This window comes from Schistosoma haematobium, chromosome 4, assembly GCF_000699445.3.
Source record: "Schistosoma haematobium chromosome 4, whole genome shotgun sequence".
Classification (NCBI taxonomy): domain Eukaryota; kingdom Metazoa; phylum Platyhelminthes; class Trematoda; order Strigeidida; family Schistosomatidae; genus Schistosoma; species Schistosoma haematobium.
The window spans coordinates 4,134,681-4,149,914 of record NC_067199.1 but is presented as its reverse complement, the minus strand read 5'-3'; the positions used below and the strand labels follow the sequence as shown (position 1 = coordinate 4,149,914).

General features: G+C 35.7%; 1 protein-coding gene across 2 annotated transcripts in view; it reads right to left on the bottom strand.

The window, feature by feature from the left end:
* ABCB1_1 (Multidrug resistance protein 1) overlaps positions 1-15,234 on the bottom strand; it is an 81,393-nt gene that overhangs the window by 8,587 nt on the left and 57,572 nt on the right. The window contains exons 15-18 of one of the 2 annotated variants that reach the window (XM_051215480.1): positions 14,306-14,383; positions 12,558-12,785; positions 10,077-10,228; positions 5,625-5,765 (exon numbers count right to left, since the gene is read on the bottom strand). In XM_051215480.1, coding sequence (XP_051065992.1) covers positions 5,625-5,765; positions 10,077-10,228; positions 12,558-12,785; positions 14,306-14,383 — 599 coding nt within the window. Of the gene's footprint in view, positions 1-5,624; positions 5,766-10,076; positions 10,229-10,605; positions 14,384-15,234 lie in introns of those variants that run through there. The other variant, XM_051215482.1, reaches the window with a different exon arrangement.

Sequence of the window (15,234 nt, the reverse complement as noted above, 5' to 3'; positions counted from 1 at the left end):
TGTCAGCTATCAAAATCCATTATTATTATTTTTATTATTATAAGAATATGTCCCCTTTAATGACAACAGTCGGTCAAAATTGACATAAGAGTCTAAATAAAATGTATATGGATCCAAGACAAGAAGCCAGATCAATAATACACGATGAAATCATCATGATGAATATAGGATCAATAGAAGTAATAGTAGTTATTTCGATGAAAGTAAAACATATTAGATATAAAGAATATGATCCAGAAAGGTATAACGAATCCGCTGAATAATATGTATAAAATCACTTTAAAGCCCAAGATTTTAATGAAGATTAAATAAAATATACCAAAATTGAAAATACACCTGATAATGTATCAACCAGCGATTCCTTGGCTACGGTACTTGGAGTTTTATTGAGCAATCTAAGAGAATTGATTACTTAAAAAATTTTTAGTTAAACTCTAAACATCGATCCCATGCCACCGCTATTCATCTCATTAGCTATTCAACCAAGTCATCATAATTCTAATCTGAATGGCAAAAAACCAGTAGTCAAATAGTCAGAATATAAATATCCGTTGGTAACATCAGTTATGATACTGGCAGCTTGAACCTGACTAGACATATCACATGTCACGAAAATCAGGTAGTTTAACTGTCGCCTCAGAGTCAAACAGTGAGCAAGGAGTTACATTCGTGATATGTTATTACAGGAAGTAGGTAATTCCCAAGTTAAGTTCTAAGCCCATATATCGTTATCTTGGTCATAGAGGACAAACGCATCAACACTCATGATTTATGTACATCATAATTCACCTTGATCATTAAAACTTCTAACTCACATAATTTCCTCATTAGCTTAGTGTGTTTCGATATACCGTACGAGGTAAATATCGTAACTGAATCAGACTACAGAGGATAGCACATATTATAGATCAATATGCAAACAACAAAATGTTCATTCACTGATATATACACTAACTTTACATTGCGAATATAACCACTTCAATTGAGTTTTAAACACTACATAGTACTTAGTCAATAACAACGTAGAACTTCGTACCTACGTACGTGCATAAGTTCAGGTTGTCATACCACATTAGCATAGAAATACAGTGGTCGATTCAAATCCCATATTGGTAGAAGTAGTAAAAGTATAAGCAGTAGTTGGAAACACTAGGGTTTCGAGATGTTATTCAAGGAGCATAATATAGTGAAATGAATTTGGAAAGAGAAAAATAAAAGGACATCAAGAAATCATAAGATTAGAATTTGAGAGAACACAAAGAGTGGATGGACCTGAACCATTGCAAACGATTTTGAGCCATGCCATTCAGGGTCTCTAACCATCGGTTGCTATCGTCTCGCTAATCAGAACCAGATAGTCTACACCTACCAAGATGGTTCAGTCCACTTGTCAATGACTTCATGGATTTGTACCATGTTTTGGTCTAGTCGCCCATAGCTTTCCTCCAACCTACTCCTACACCATAAAACATCGCTCGTCTGGGCAGTAGGCGGTTCGGCATACGTAACACATGTTCGAGAGATCTCAAGTGATGAAGTTTCACTACTTCATCAATTAGTTTGCCATCCTTACATAGTACCCGTTTCCTAACAACTGCATTACATACTCGGTGGTCCCAGGATATACGAGCAATGGTTCGAAGGCACCTATGATCGAATACTAGTAACCTACGAATATCCTCTACTATTACCGGCCATGTTTCACTGCCATGAAGTAGGACGGAACGAACTGCTGCGCAGTAAACCCGTCCTTTGATAACATTATTGGTGTTTAGAAGAGGTCATAAATACAGAGTAAGAAAAATTATATCCTTAAGAGTGATGAGTTTTGATCAGTAAGGTTAAATTATTCGTAAAAGATATTTTATACAAAACAGGAATTGTCAGTATGGGATTGTGGAAATTATTGAATTTCATGATTTTTAGACGTAAGAATTAAGAAGTGACGAGTAGCTGAAGACTTAAAAAAGGATAGTAAATCAATACAACTGCATCACTCTTAAAGATTATGTTCGATGTTACTGATCATCTTCAACCATATATTATAATTACTGAGTGGACTCTATTCGAGAAGTCTAAACTCTAACGGCATGACACAAGTAAATAATTAATGCATGATTTTGCTCATTTAGTTTTACATCAGCCATGCAGCCTCTCCACAACGGAAGGAAGAATTGAAGTGTAAAATCTAAAAGTACGACACCTAATTTTACTTCATGTATTTCCGGTGCCGGAAGTAAGGCTTGAAAAGTAGTTAACATAACAAAAACTTCAACGGTTGAGATCATGAGTCATTTGAAGTTAGACCACCATGGAAAACCTGGAAGCACTGGATGGCCGTTTCGTCCTGGCTCGAGACTGATAGGTCCTGGGTCCGAATCCCGCAAGGCAAGGTCGTGGATGAGCACTGCTGAGGAGTCCCACAAAAGAACTAAACGGCCGTCCAGTGCTTCCAGGCTTTCCATGGTGATCTAGCTTAAATTGACTCATGATCTCAACTGTTGAAATTACTACAATCTTCACAGAACCCATTCTGATAATAACAAAAACTGTTCACAAAAAGGTCGTTCTAAAGTAATTGTCTCTTGGGCTTTTTGGTCACATTTGCAGCCCAACAAGAGTAATAAGAACCTAATTTCCTTTTCAGGTACCATTAGAAGAAATGTCCTTTCTCAATGCAGGCAACTGGAAAAGGACGATACGTTACATACATCTGATTGTGAATGTATGAAGGTAATATTGTTCAGGACTAGTAATATTTCATGAACAATTCTTTTATTTACCTTCAATTACTATTGGATAAAGACATAGTGTTCAATTGTAAGTAGGATCTATTGAGGGTACTAAACTAAGGCACGGATTCAAATAAAGATTCATTAATTATTTGTATTGGTCCTGCCACTAATATAGACTTCATGGTTTGGATCCGAGAGGTGATCTTAACCTGTAAGTAAGAGAACTTATGTGATATGACTGTAAATCGGTCACATCTCAGGGATGGTTCATTCATACTCCAACCTTAATTAATGAAAAATAATGCAAATCTATATACAGAAGGATTGTCGATTTCGTTCGGTTATCAGAATGATCATGATCATTCTAATTTGGCACCGACATCGGTATTATTGTTTTAAGCCTTTTGTCTCTCTCTCTCTCGGGTTGAATTTCCCCATTCTCTGTGTGCGTTTATGTTCGTGTTGATATGAATGATAACAATTTGAAGTGATGAATATTTGAATAAATTTCAGTATAATTGCTTTGCATTTCTTAAAGTAAAAATGAAAATGAACGGTAAATTTAATCACTAATGATTACGTTCAGATTTTAAGGTAATTAACTTCAAGACATATCGCTAAGCTTTACAAAGACACGTGATTACATCAGTTCAATATGCATGATTTGTTGATTATAACAAGAGTTAAACAGGAAATTTTTTTGAAATATTTAGACATTTTTGATAATGGTAGCCTAAAAGTACGAGCAGGAAGATAGAATGTCGTGACGTAAATCAATAAAAATGCAATTACAATTGATTTATCACTGAGTGGTGATCAATGTCATGTGTGTCAAGTCTTTCATAGTGCAGATCGACCAAGTTACAATGTGGCCACCAGTCTAGGTGACTCGACACTGCGTGCACCATGTTGAGACTAGATGGTGGTTAGAAGTAGTCGACAGGAAACCCTGGACCCGGGTTTCGTGCTAATTGGCACTCGTCAGCAAGGTGTACTTGTAATATTGAGGGGACTAGTGCTCCCTACAGGAGGTCGGTCGCGGCCCGGATAGCTCAGTGGCAACGTCTCTGACTCTGAAGCTGGGTGACACGGGATCGAATCCATCAGGGAGCACCAGTTCCCTCAAGATTACAGGTAGACCTTGCTGACGAGTACCAAGTAGCACGAAACCCGGGTGCAGGGTTTCTTGTCGACTACCTCCAACCACCATCTAATCAATAAAAGTGTTTTAATCAGATAATCATGTGCTCACTGGTGACTAGCTTCGTGAGGGAATTGTCGAAGTTCTAGAGAGAAACTGTGACCAGTGGAGATGATTCGTTTTGGGTAGAGATAGGTATCTACTTCAGTACAACCCGACCGTTGTTGCTACCCTGACGTGGTGGTCGGGCTTGCTTATCGTGATGAAGCAACCAAGATATAATGGCTGCAACAACCGTTCTTCAAGGTCCTACCATGTCAGACAGGTCGATTGAAGAGCGGTAAGACTAAAAGCAGCGAACCTAAGGTCCGAAGGCGAAGTCGTACTGCTGACTGTACAGAGGTGTGACAGCAGTAAGGTGTTTCCTTCAGACAACCAGCATGACAGCGATGCTGTCTTCCCACAAGGAGGGGTGGGGTTAGAAAAGGTCGACTCTAAAAATGTACACCTCGCCTTATCCCAAGGATATCGTCTCCGGCGGTAAGGTTTCAACAATTACGGAGCTTACACAAGACTTACCCATAAAAAGGTCGTGTGTGACCGACCTCAAGCAGTTGTCCCATGGGCACTGCGGTCACGCTCTCAGGTCACTAAGACCACGTCTAATCCAATTCCCTTTTTAGGCACCTCCAGAGGAACCCTTCCACGGTGTGGGCAACCGGGAAGTGATAACCTCTCTCATACCTCTAACAGCACTCAAGACCATTGACTGACTGACTGACTTCAGTACAATGGAAGATAGTTGCTCAATTTCGTGAATTTGTTGAGGTTAGACATTAACACCGTTGGATGCCGACAGTCTCAGTAGTCTAGAGGTTAAGCTTTCGCGTGCAAAACTTTAGGCTCCAGGTTAGAAGCTCGCAAGTGGGATCGTGGATGCGCACTGCAGAGGAATCCCACAATAGGACGAGTTGACCGTCTACTGTTTTCAAGTTTCTAATGGTGAGCTAACATCAATCGGTTAATGATCGCAATCTAAAATTATTCAACTGAAATTTCATACATATTTTTGGTCAACATCAAGTACTATGTGCAGTCTTTACCACAAAACGATTTACTATCTTTGCTATTTATCTTTCTGGTTAATGAGATTACCATTAGACTGTTAGAACTGAGGATATGGAATTTCGGAGTGAAAAGATATAAATCGATTTGCTGTTGAAATAAAAAGATTAAAAACAGTTTCAGCTCCAAAGTTGACCTCCTTGCTATTGATGTTAATTACTAGAAGTGATCAGTTTGTATTGAAATATGTCTATCCGAAGTGGATTATCTTGATATTGCCATTTTTTCACAAGTTTCAATAAATTTGCATTGTGATTAGCATCGAAGTGAGTTTTATCCCGTCTAGGAATTATCAGCTGGATCTAGTCCTTAGTAATACTTTCATACAGTTTGAACAAGATTTAGGTATCTGAACTCAGTAATTTAATGAAAAACGAGTTAATGTTCAGAGCATAAGTGCTGAATTGGAATCTCAGTGTGAACATCAAGACCAAGGTGCAGTTGATTAATAACAGATAAGAAGCACCTATCCTAGGTTCCACTACCAGCCATAATCCAACAATGACTACAACCTATTTAGAATTATAAATGAATTGAACTAATGATACACATGCATTATATTATGTAACATGTTTTAAAGACAACACGTATACACTCATATGGAAAAAAAAGTCCAAACTAACTTGAACAATGATATCATTGAAATAGCATTCTGTTGTATTAAATAATTTCCTAATGCAAAACATGCAGTTAAACTAAGAACGGGACCAGATAAAGCAAACGATTGAACTAAACCAATTTTAACAGCTTCTATTAAATGTGTACTGTAAAATTTAAATAAAAAGATCAAAATGAAATCATTTGATCGACATAAAATGAACTTGTATATTACTTATTTATTTACTTACTTACTTACTTACTTACTTATGCATGTTACTCTCAATGGAGTATCAGCAGCCAACTAGAATTCTCCAACACACTCTATCCTGAAACTTCCTTTCTGGTTCTATCCAATTGTTGCTCATTCTTTTTATGTCAATCTACATTTCACGCCGTAATGTGTTCTTTGGTCTTCATCTCCTCTTTTGACCTTGAGGACTCCAAGTGAGGGCTTGCCTTGTGACACAGTTGGGTGCTTTCCTCAATGTGTGTCCTATCCACTTCCAACGATTCTTCTTGATTCACTCCTCCTCTGGGATTTGGTTTGTTCTCTCCCATAGTAGGTTGCTGATGGTAGTGTCTGGCCAATGGATCCGAATTGTTTTGTGTGGACAACTGTCAATAAACACTTGTGTCTTCTGGATGATGGATTTTGTAGTTCTGCAAGTTTCCACCCCATACAATAGAACTGTCTTGACATTTGTATTGGAAATTCTGACCTTGGTGTTGGTAAGAAGACAATTGTTTTGAAATGCAGATTTTCTTCAGTTGTAGATATACTGCTCTTGCTTTTCCGATCCGCGTCTTCACATCTGCATCAGATCCACCGTGTTCACCAATGATGTTGACCAGATATGTTTATTTTTTTAAATCTTCCAAATCTTCTCCGTTAAGTGTGATTGGATTGGTGTATGCTGTGTTGTATCGGAGAATCTCGATTATCCCTTTTTGTATGTTGATACCCACTGCTACTGAGGCTGCTGCTACACTGGTCGTCTTCTCCTGCATTTGTTATTGCGTTCGCGATAGAATAGCCAGATCGTCTGCAAAGTCTAGATTGTCCAGTTGCATCCTAGCTGTCTACTGTATCCCATGATTCCCCCTGGATTTTGACGTCTTCATGACCCAGTCGATCACCAAGAGAAAGAGAAAGTGTGAAAGTAAACAACTTTGAGTGACACCGGTCTTTACTTTGAACGATTCTGTGAGCTGTCCTGAACTTGCATATATATGAATATTACAAATAACACAGAGTAAAACTAAACAGATATGACTCCTGTGATGTGAATTTATTCGGGGGTTTAAAATTGTAGGGTTAATATAGGGATTTAAGTTTTTTGTTTGTTGACGTTAATTAAGAACTGATAAGTGATCCATGTAGATTGATATGTGTGGATCATCTTTTAGCTATAAGTTTTGGTGAATTTGAATTTTTTCCAGCAATGGAATCCAGGAAATATGTTCATTGAACACTATGAATTCTTATCTCGCCATATTTAACACATACTTGGTTACGTTGGTTAATTGAGATATCGGGTTATAGACAGTTTGTGAAATGCAGTTGTCTTTGTTTGCGTTATTAATTAGTTCAGTGCCAAATGATCAACTGTTTAGCAAACAAGCTGGAAACAATTCACACAGTGTCATCCAACTTCATTTCAGCAAATACTTTTCATAGTTGAGATCATGAGTCAATTGAAGCTAGACCGCCATGGAAAATTCGGGAAGCACTGGACGGCTGTTTTGTCCTATTGTGAGACTCTTCAACAGTGTGCATCCGCAATCCCACACCGCGAAATCTGAACTTTTCAATTAAAACTAGTAAATCTCACACAAAAGCTTATAATTTCTGTAAATGAATTAATATTGTCTACTAATATACATGTGTATTCAGGGCGTTTCTTCATAACAACATCACAGCTCAACATAAATGATCTCAATAATACATGATCATAACTGAGAAACTAATAAGAATGGATACTACTGAAATAAGCTCATGGAACTTTTGGTTTTTAAAATAAAACATTAAAAAGATATACTACTGAAGATATAAAAAGCAATAATCATCTTCAATCAAATGAAAATCAATTCAGATGTGCACAAATTCGTTGTCTAAACTTTCTTCCAGCCAGTGCATTTAAATTTGTAGACGATCTTTAACGATAATTTCCGTGGTGGCAAGTGACCACAGTTGACCATATACTTATGGATTGGGTTTTTGATCGATTTTTATTGTTTTTTAGATAGCATTTTACCGTAATGATCAGTGTTGTGGATACAGAATAATATGCCAATCATTGTCATGTTAAGTCTATGGTGGCCTTGGACTTTAAATGTACATTCCCTATTGGCTATTATTTAATTCATTCGTTACATATTGTGTAAATGTTGTTTACTATTTTTATGGTACGATGTGGTTTGCTTGTTTGGTATATAAATAGAGCATGTCTGAAATACAATGATTCATATCTCCGAGGCTGTGACTTGTGTTCTGGACTCAACTGACTGGGCTAGACAGGGAAGTGAGACCAATCGAGACTCTAGGCCGTCCGTACGTGTTTATGTGTCATTGAATCGATCGATAAGTACGCTGCTCTCTAATTTTCCAGTCAAGGACACAACAATTAGCACAGGGTAAAAATCGGCCACAACTTAAAGTCATAACAATCAGATATTCGTTTACCAAGTGCCTGCTTTGTACGTTGAATATAACTTGCTTAGCAAAAACAACTAAACCGATAGGTGCACATCAAAGTGATCCAAAGAAGTAGTTTATTCTTGACACTTTCTCGTGTAATTTTCTTACTGAAGAAAACAATTCGAAGTTCTATTGGGTCCAACCGCGTTTTCACAAATCTAAATAATCTATCCTTTAGTATCTCCCCATCCGTATTTCCATTGAATTCAATGGTCATGAATGAAAATTCCTGCAGAATCATGAGAGTAATTTGAACCTAACTTGTTGATCTCAGTTTAATAACAAACAACTTAAGAGGGAAACTATTCTTCAAATAGTGTCCGTTGAATTTTATTCAGCTAATGATCAATTTCGTCTTTTCTGTATATGTCCTCTTGGTCATAAAGATAGAGAACAGATGAAATTTCTGTTTCAAATCATAAGAACCATCCATCCAATTCTGGAAATTCGTATACTATCTGTTCTAAGTTGGCTTATTGCATAAATATCGTTGTGAAGATACATTTCATCTACGTTTCAGTCAAACATTAACAAAACAAAATTCTGAATCCAACTTCAATTCTATTATAAAGCTAATAGGATAATGACAATTTGTGAACTCTTGCAATATTTTATTAAAATCACTCTGTTTTCGTCATAGATGATAACGATATTATCGATATATACATTATTACTGGAATGATATAATTCTTCCAGTTAGTAAGAAAACAGCCTACTAGAAGAGGGCATAATGTAGACCTCATTGGAACACCATTTATTTGTCTAGAGAAATCTGAATTGTATGTTGCAATTGCGACATATTAATTCTTTTAAGAAATGTTTTAGGATGTTGACTTTGCCATGGTCAGTATCATTGGTGAGATTATAATTTAAGGACGACCTATGAGCAACGCTAAACTGACCTTGAAAGTATCCATCTAATAACTGGAACCAAATGAGAGTTATAAAACAATGTGAGGAATTAGGACTGTGATTTACAATTGATGATTAAGGTTAGGTGATTAGATTTAAAGTTTTTCATCATGAACTGATATCAGCTATAATGCCAAAACCCTACTTAACCAAATGGATGAGTGAATTTCGCGCCAAAATCCGAGATCTATTATCTTATACGTGATTGGTTCGTCCATAACGTATAATCTCATCATATAATCACAAAAAAATTAAATTGTTTCTATGACTAGAACATTTGTAAATAGAGAAGTGACATCAACCTAAATCATTTACTTTATTATTATTATTATTATTATTATTATTATTATTATTATTATTATTATTATTATTATTATTATTATCAGCTTTATTCAATATTATATTTTTGGTACAACATAGAATTCTCAGCGCAAAGTATTTCAACAAGTTTCCGTTTCTTTCTTCTTGGTCAGTCCTGGCGATAAATATCGAGTGGTCGCCAGTTAGATGTTAGCAGTTCACCAAATGAACATCTGAATAATGTGCATTCTTTTCGCTGTATATTGCCAGCAACTACATTGTGTCTTATTGAGTTTTTTGTAACTTTGACAACGAAAGGTTGTACACTTTTCAGAAACGCAGAAGAATAGGTCATGCGATTAATAAACATAACGATATATTAAAACAAACAAAAATAGATAACTTGATGAAATATCTAGATGGCAGGAACAGGTAGCCCAGATGTTCAAGCAAGCGCCCTTTTACTGACATCGATTTTTTTAAAAAAAAAAGGGAAAAAAAAAACACATCGAAATCCTATTTCACTTAGTTACTATTCAAAATCAAGATTAAACTATTTTTTTACCTGGCACTTTCAATACAAGTCAATTTAAAACGTTGATAAAAATATTCTTCCAATGATAAACTTTTCATAGTACGATGAGCACTAATTGATTCTTTGGCAATAGATAACCCCTTAGTAACAATTTTATCTTCCATTTTTGATGCATTTTTCATCTAAACAATAAATAAATATATATTTAGTAAACATAAATTTACTTTGAAAACTAGATAAAGAAACTGTTGATTCAATCAATAAAGAAATACATATGATTAGGTTAGGTAGTTAAAGGTAGTTGATAGGGAATTCTTTAGATTTGGCTTTGTTCTAGTCGGTAATTGTTACCATGGCGCATCTCTATCTAGACAAACACTACATTGGGAAATGCCAAGTGATCAATATATGCATATCTATATTCTTAGGATCTCAGAATGTTCTATATAATTTGTGTGTTAACTGAATACCAATGAATGAAACGACAGTAGTTTTATTACGAATGTAAAACTATGAAAATATAAATATACACACAAAATATTATACAATTATCTAGTTTGTGTTCGAACAAAAGTCATAGAGAGAGACAGGTATCTACCTCAGTACAATGGAAGATGGTCGCGCAATTTCGTGGATTGGTTGATGTTAGACAGTATCACCATTGGATGACGGCTCAGTGGTTTAGTAGATCAAGCGTTCGCGCGCAAGACCGAAGGCCCTGGGTTCAAATCCCGCGAGCGTGATCGTGAATGCGCACTGTTGAGGAGTCCCACAATAGGACGAAACGGCCATCCAGTCCTTCCAAGTTTCCAAAGGTGGTCTAACATCAGTCGATTCATGATCTCAATCAAAAAGTCATAGAGTGAGGTTTTTACCAAATTTAACTTGTATCATCAAGGAATCAGAATAATATTCTGTACCTTATGGGATTGATTTTGTCAAACTACATAGTATCAGTCAGAGATATTGTTTATTGATACAAAACTAGTTGCTTGTCAGTTTAATCAGAAAGCGAACGATTTAAATCCTCAAGAGTAATAGACGTTTCTAAGAACGAGGATATATACATGATTCAACTTTCCCCTTGGAATAGACAAAATGAATTATTCTAATCTTATGAGAGCGAATAATGTAGTGAATATGCAGATAAAGACGTCAAAAATGTTGATTTTTGCTTCGAGTAAAGATAAAGAGTTATTTTCAATCTAATCGATATTTACAAATCACTTAACCAAACAAAATAAGTGTTTTGTATTGTAAGAACTGACCACTATGATACTAGTAATTTCTATAGTTATACTCTGATAACAACTTGTAACCACTGAATTAAATGGTCCACAGAAGTAACTTAATGGAGAAGTCTAGTTGCTGATGCATTGAATTCTGTGTTCGAGTTTTAGATTCGCATAATGGGACACAAAGTATACTCCATTTAAATTTTATGTCCAACTACTATCTATTGAGTATTATCAATGCTGTGGTCAAAGTCCATAGTAGGTTAGCTATACAACAAATCGATATTTGAATGTGAGATGAACGGTTCGGCGAGACTATAATATATGGGTGACCTTTAAATGAATCTTAAATGACCTTGAGACAATCAGTAAACAGTTAGTATAGAGTAAAAATATATTATACAAAACTAAAGAATTAAAGTGGATACACTTCTTTTACATGGTTCAAAAACTTGTTAATGTTAGAAAGAGGTTCAGAGGTTCTAAAATCGTAATGCATGTAGTAGAGGAAATCAGCCATATAGCTACAGAAGAGTCGACCACTGGAGCCGTGATAAGGTCGCAAGAATTCTTTCAGCCTTGAGCACATAGCTTCAATATTGTTTGTGTGCACTCCGGTTGTTGAGTACATAAAATGTCACTTGTGGATAACGATACGATGCACATAACCAAGCCTATGTAGGAGTCTGTACGCTCTCCAATCATCCCTAAATATTGTAGTACCTGGCTGAGCCAGGTATTATTATCCAGTTCGCAATAATTGTCATAATTTGCCTTAGTTGTGAATCATATACAGGGTTTTCATCACGAACTGACATCAGCTATAATGCCAAAGCTTTATTTAGCCAAATGGATGAAAGACTTTCGCGCCAAGATCCAAGATCTGTTATCTGATATCTGGTTGGTTCGTTCACAAATTATAGTCTCTCCGTTTTATTTGTTATAGCCTCTCAATTATCACGTTTTGTACAAAAATTCCCTGTGAACCGATCTTATGTTAGCATTAAGTACTGAAGTTGGCGCCGTGGTCTCGAAATCCCTCAAACTCTTCTGATTGTCTCGTCCATAAATTATAGTCTTGCCGAAAATATTGCAACTAAGCTTCACGATTACTAATACTGTCTAATATGAATTGACCTTCAAGTTTCAAGAAGTTTGCATTTGAATAGATTTCAAATTGGTTATTCGTCGTACAAGTTATGTAATACTTAACTTCACCTGAAAATTAGTGCTTAAAGACGAATATAGCCAAAAAAATTACAAACACAACACTTACATTTACACGAGAGGATAACAGTAATACTGGTATGAATGGAACCATAACTAAAGTTAACTGCCAACTATAAATAAATCCAATCACCAGGGAAGCAATGACTAAAACCACAGCTTCAAGTGCTGTACTCAATCTGGAACCACTAATTTGAGCAACTTTTGAAGCATCTGTTGACAGAAATGCAGTAAGTGCACCAGCTCGATTTTCAGGTCGATCGAACCAACCAATCTCCTTAATTTTGATAGAAGGAAAATATCGCGAGGTTTTGTGGAGATTCCAGTCATTTAATAATTGAATTCATGAGTCAATTAAAGCTAGACCACCATGGAAAACCTGGAAGCACCAGACGACTGTTCCGTCCAAGTATGGGATTTCTCAGTGGTCTAAGGGTTAAGTGTTCGAGCGCGAGATCGATAGGTCGTGGATTTGAATCTCGCGTAGTGTGATCGTGGATGCGCGTTGCTGAGGAGTTGCATACTAGGACGAAACGGTCGTCCAGTACTTCCAGGTTTTCCATGGTGGTCTAGCTTTAATTGACTCATAAATTCAACTAAAATGAACATAGTAAAGTAACGTGGTTATACATTTTACATCTAGAAATTTATTGTAATCTTAGTAGTTGTACTGAGAATCATTACATATATTTCCTTAAGCGCCTGATTTTTGAGATTAGACTGATTTTAATCGATTGAGTATCATCAGAAACCAAGTGACGAATATTAAATTAAATGAAACGTTTCATCAGTGTACCTACAGTTGAAAATATCATAGTTAAAATTTAAGGAGGATTCTACGTATAAAGTATGCATACACTGACATAGGCTGATTAACAATGTACTCATATTCGTTGAAAGCTTAGTCTTAAGTAAACTCCCTTTAGAGAAAGTTGACAGAAACTCTTGAATCTAGGTTTCGTGTTACTTGGCACTCACTAACAGTTTGTACTAGCGACTCTAAGGCGACTTATGCCTTCTAGTGAATTCAATTTCACTCATTAAGGACTCCATTGTTTTATCAGTGGTTGACAAAACTGATTATCATAGATAAACAAGTTCTCCGTCACATCGTTTCCTTAAAAAATAATTGAGTTGTAGTAGTGCAATTAACTAATTACTGTTTATTTATAATCGGGAAGTGTTTAAGAGAAACAGGAAATACATATTATTTATTGTTTGATCCTGTTGGTAAGTTTGCCTTAAATGAATGGCAGTTAGTGAGATTGATAACAGGAAAATCCTGATCGGCAAGAACCTCACAGACAAATGGCTGCAGCAAAAGATGGCTAGTTAAAAATTCCGATTAATTTTTGCACAGTTCAAAACAAATTATCATCTGTCAGCAGTAACATTTTCCAGCGTAGAAGCTGAAAAGGTTATTCGAACATCCAGCATTAAAAGGAACTGGTTGTTGATAAACTACGTTCAGAATTCCTTTCAGATAGTGTTATGTAACTTCTAATTGTTGTCAAGTCTAATTAAATTAGTGGATATATTTCAGTTCGGTTGATAGATGTCGACCGATGCTTAAAGAGATGTTCAGACATGGGGTTGACCAGTATTAAGTTATCAATCAGTTGTAAACATATTAGTGCTATAGGAGTTTAATCATTATCTGAATAACTCAATGGTAACGTCTTTCCCTAAAGATTAAATGTACACATTGTTGGTAGGTCCTAACCAACAAGAAACCAAGGTCTAGGAATTCCTGTCGCCTAATTTCAACAATCTAAGATAAATATAACAATAGATTACCTGTTTCAGCATAGAGTCGAACAAGTTTGATCGTAAACGTTTAGTTAAACGTTCTGCAGCGACTCCAAATAAGTAACCCTAATTTAATTTTTAAGGGAATAAAAATATTATTGGAATTCAATAAAATAATGTTACTAAAATGAATATGTCAATTAAATTCAATGTGTACCATATGAATATACACAAATGAACTGATTATCATGAAAGTGTTGTCGTCATCCAACGATGTTTGTCTAAATTCAGTTAATCCACGAAATTGAGTGACACATCCACCATTGTCTTCAGTGAGTTGCTATCTCACAACAGACCCGGTTGAACTCCACTGGTCACTGCTTCTCACTAGAACTCTAGGAAATACCACTTGAAGCCAGTCACTAGTGAGCATATGTTGATTAGTATCAGAAAGTGGTTTTTGAATATTATAATATTTTTATTAGTTGAGATCATGAGTCAATTGAATCTAGACCACCATGGATAACCTAGAAGCACTGGATGATTATTTAATATAAAGAATGAATACTTTCTTCTTGGTATACTGATGTATTTGAAGTCAATATATATTACAATTAGTCTTCGGAACGAAATGCTAAAGAGAATGTCGAAGTATTCAACTTCAAGTGATTAACATACAGATTCAAATATCGCTCCACGTATTTAAGTTTGGACAACTGGGTAATAGTATCACTAACCCTTACATAAAAATTATACACTTAAGAAACTTAAGTAATTAGTTTTCTAACTCTAGTCACTGTTTGACTTTTTTATATAGCATATAACTGATTACTATCTATAACTGAATACCTAGATAGCATTAAGAGCACACTTATCATAAACTGACTGAGATCAATCATATGACGATTGAGAACATCAGGGAACACATTGGAAAGGTGTTAATGTCTAGTATGAGACTTCTCAACAATATACTAACA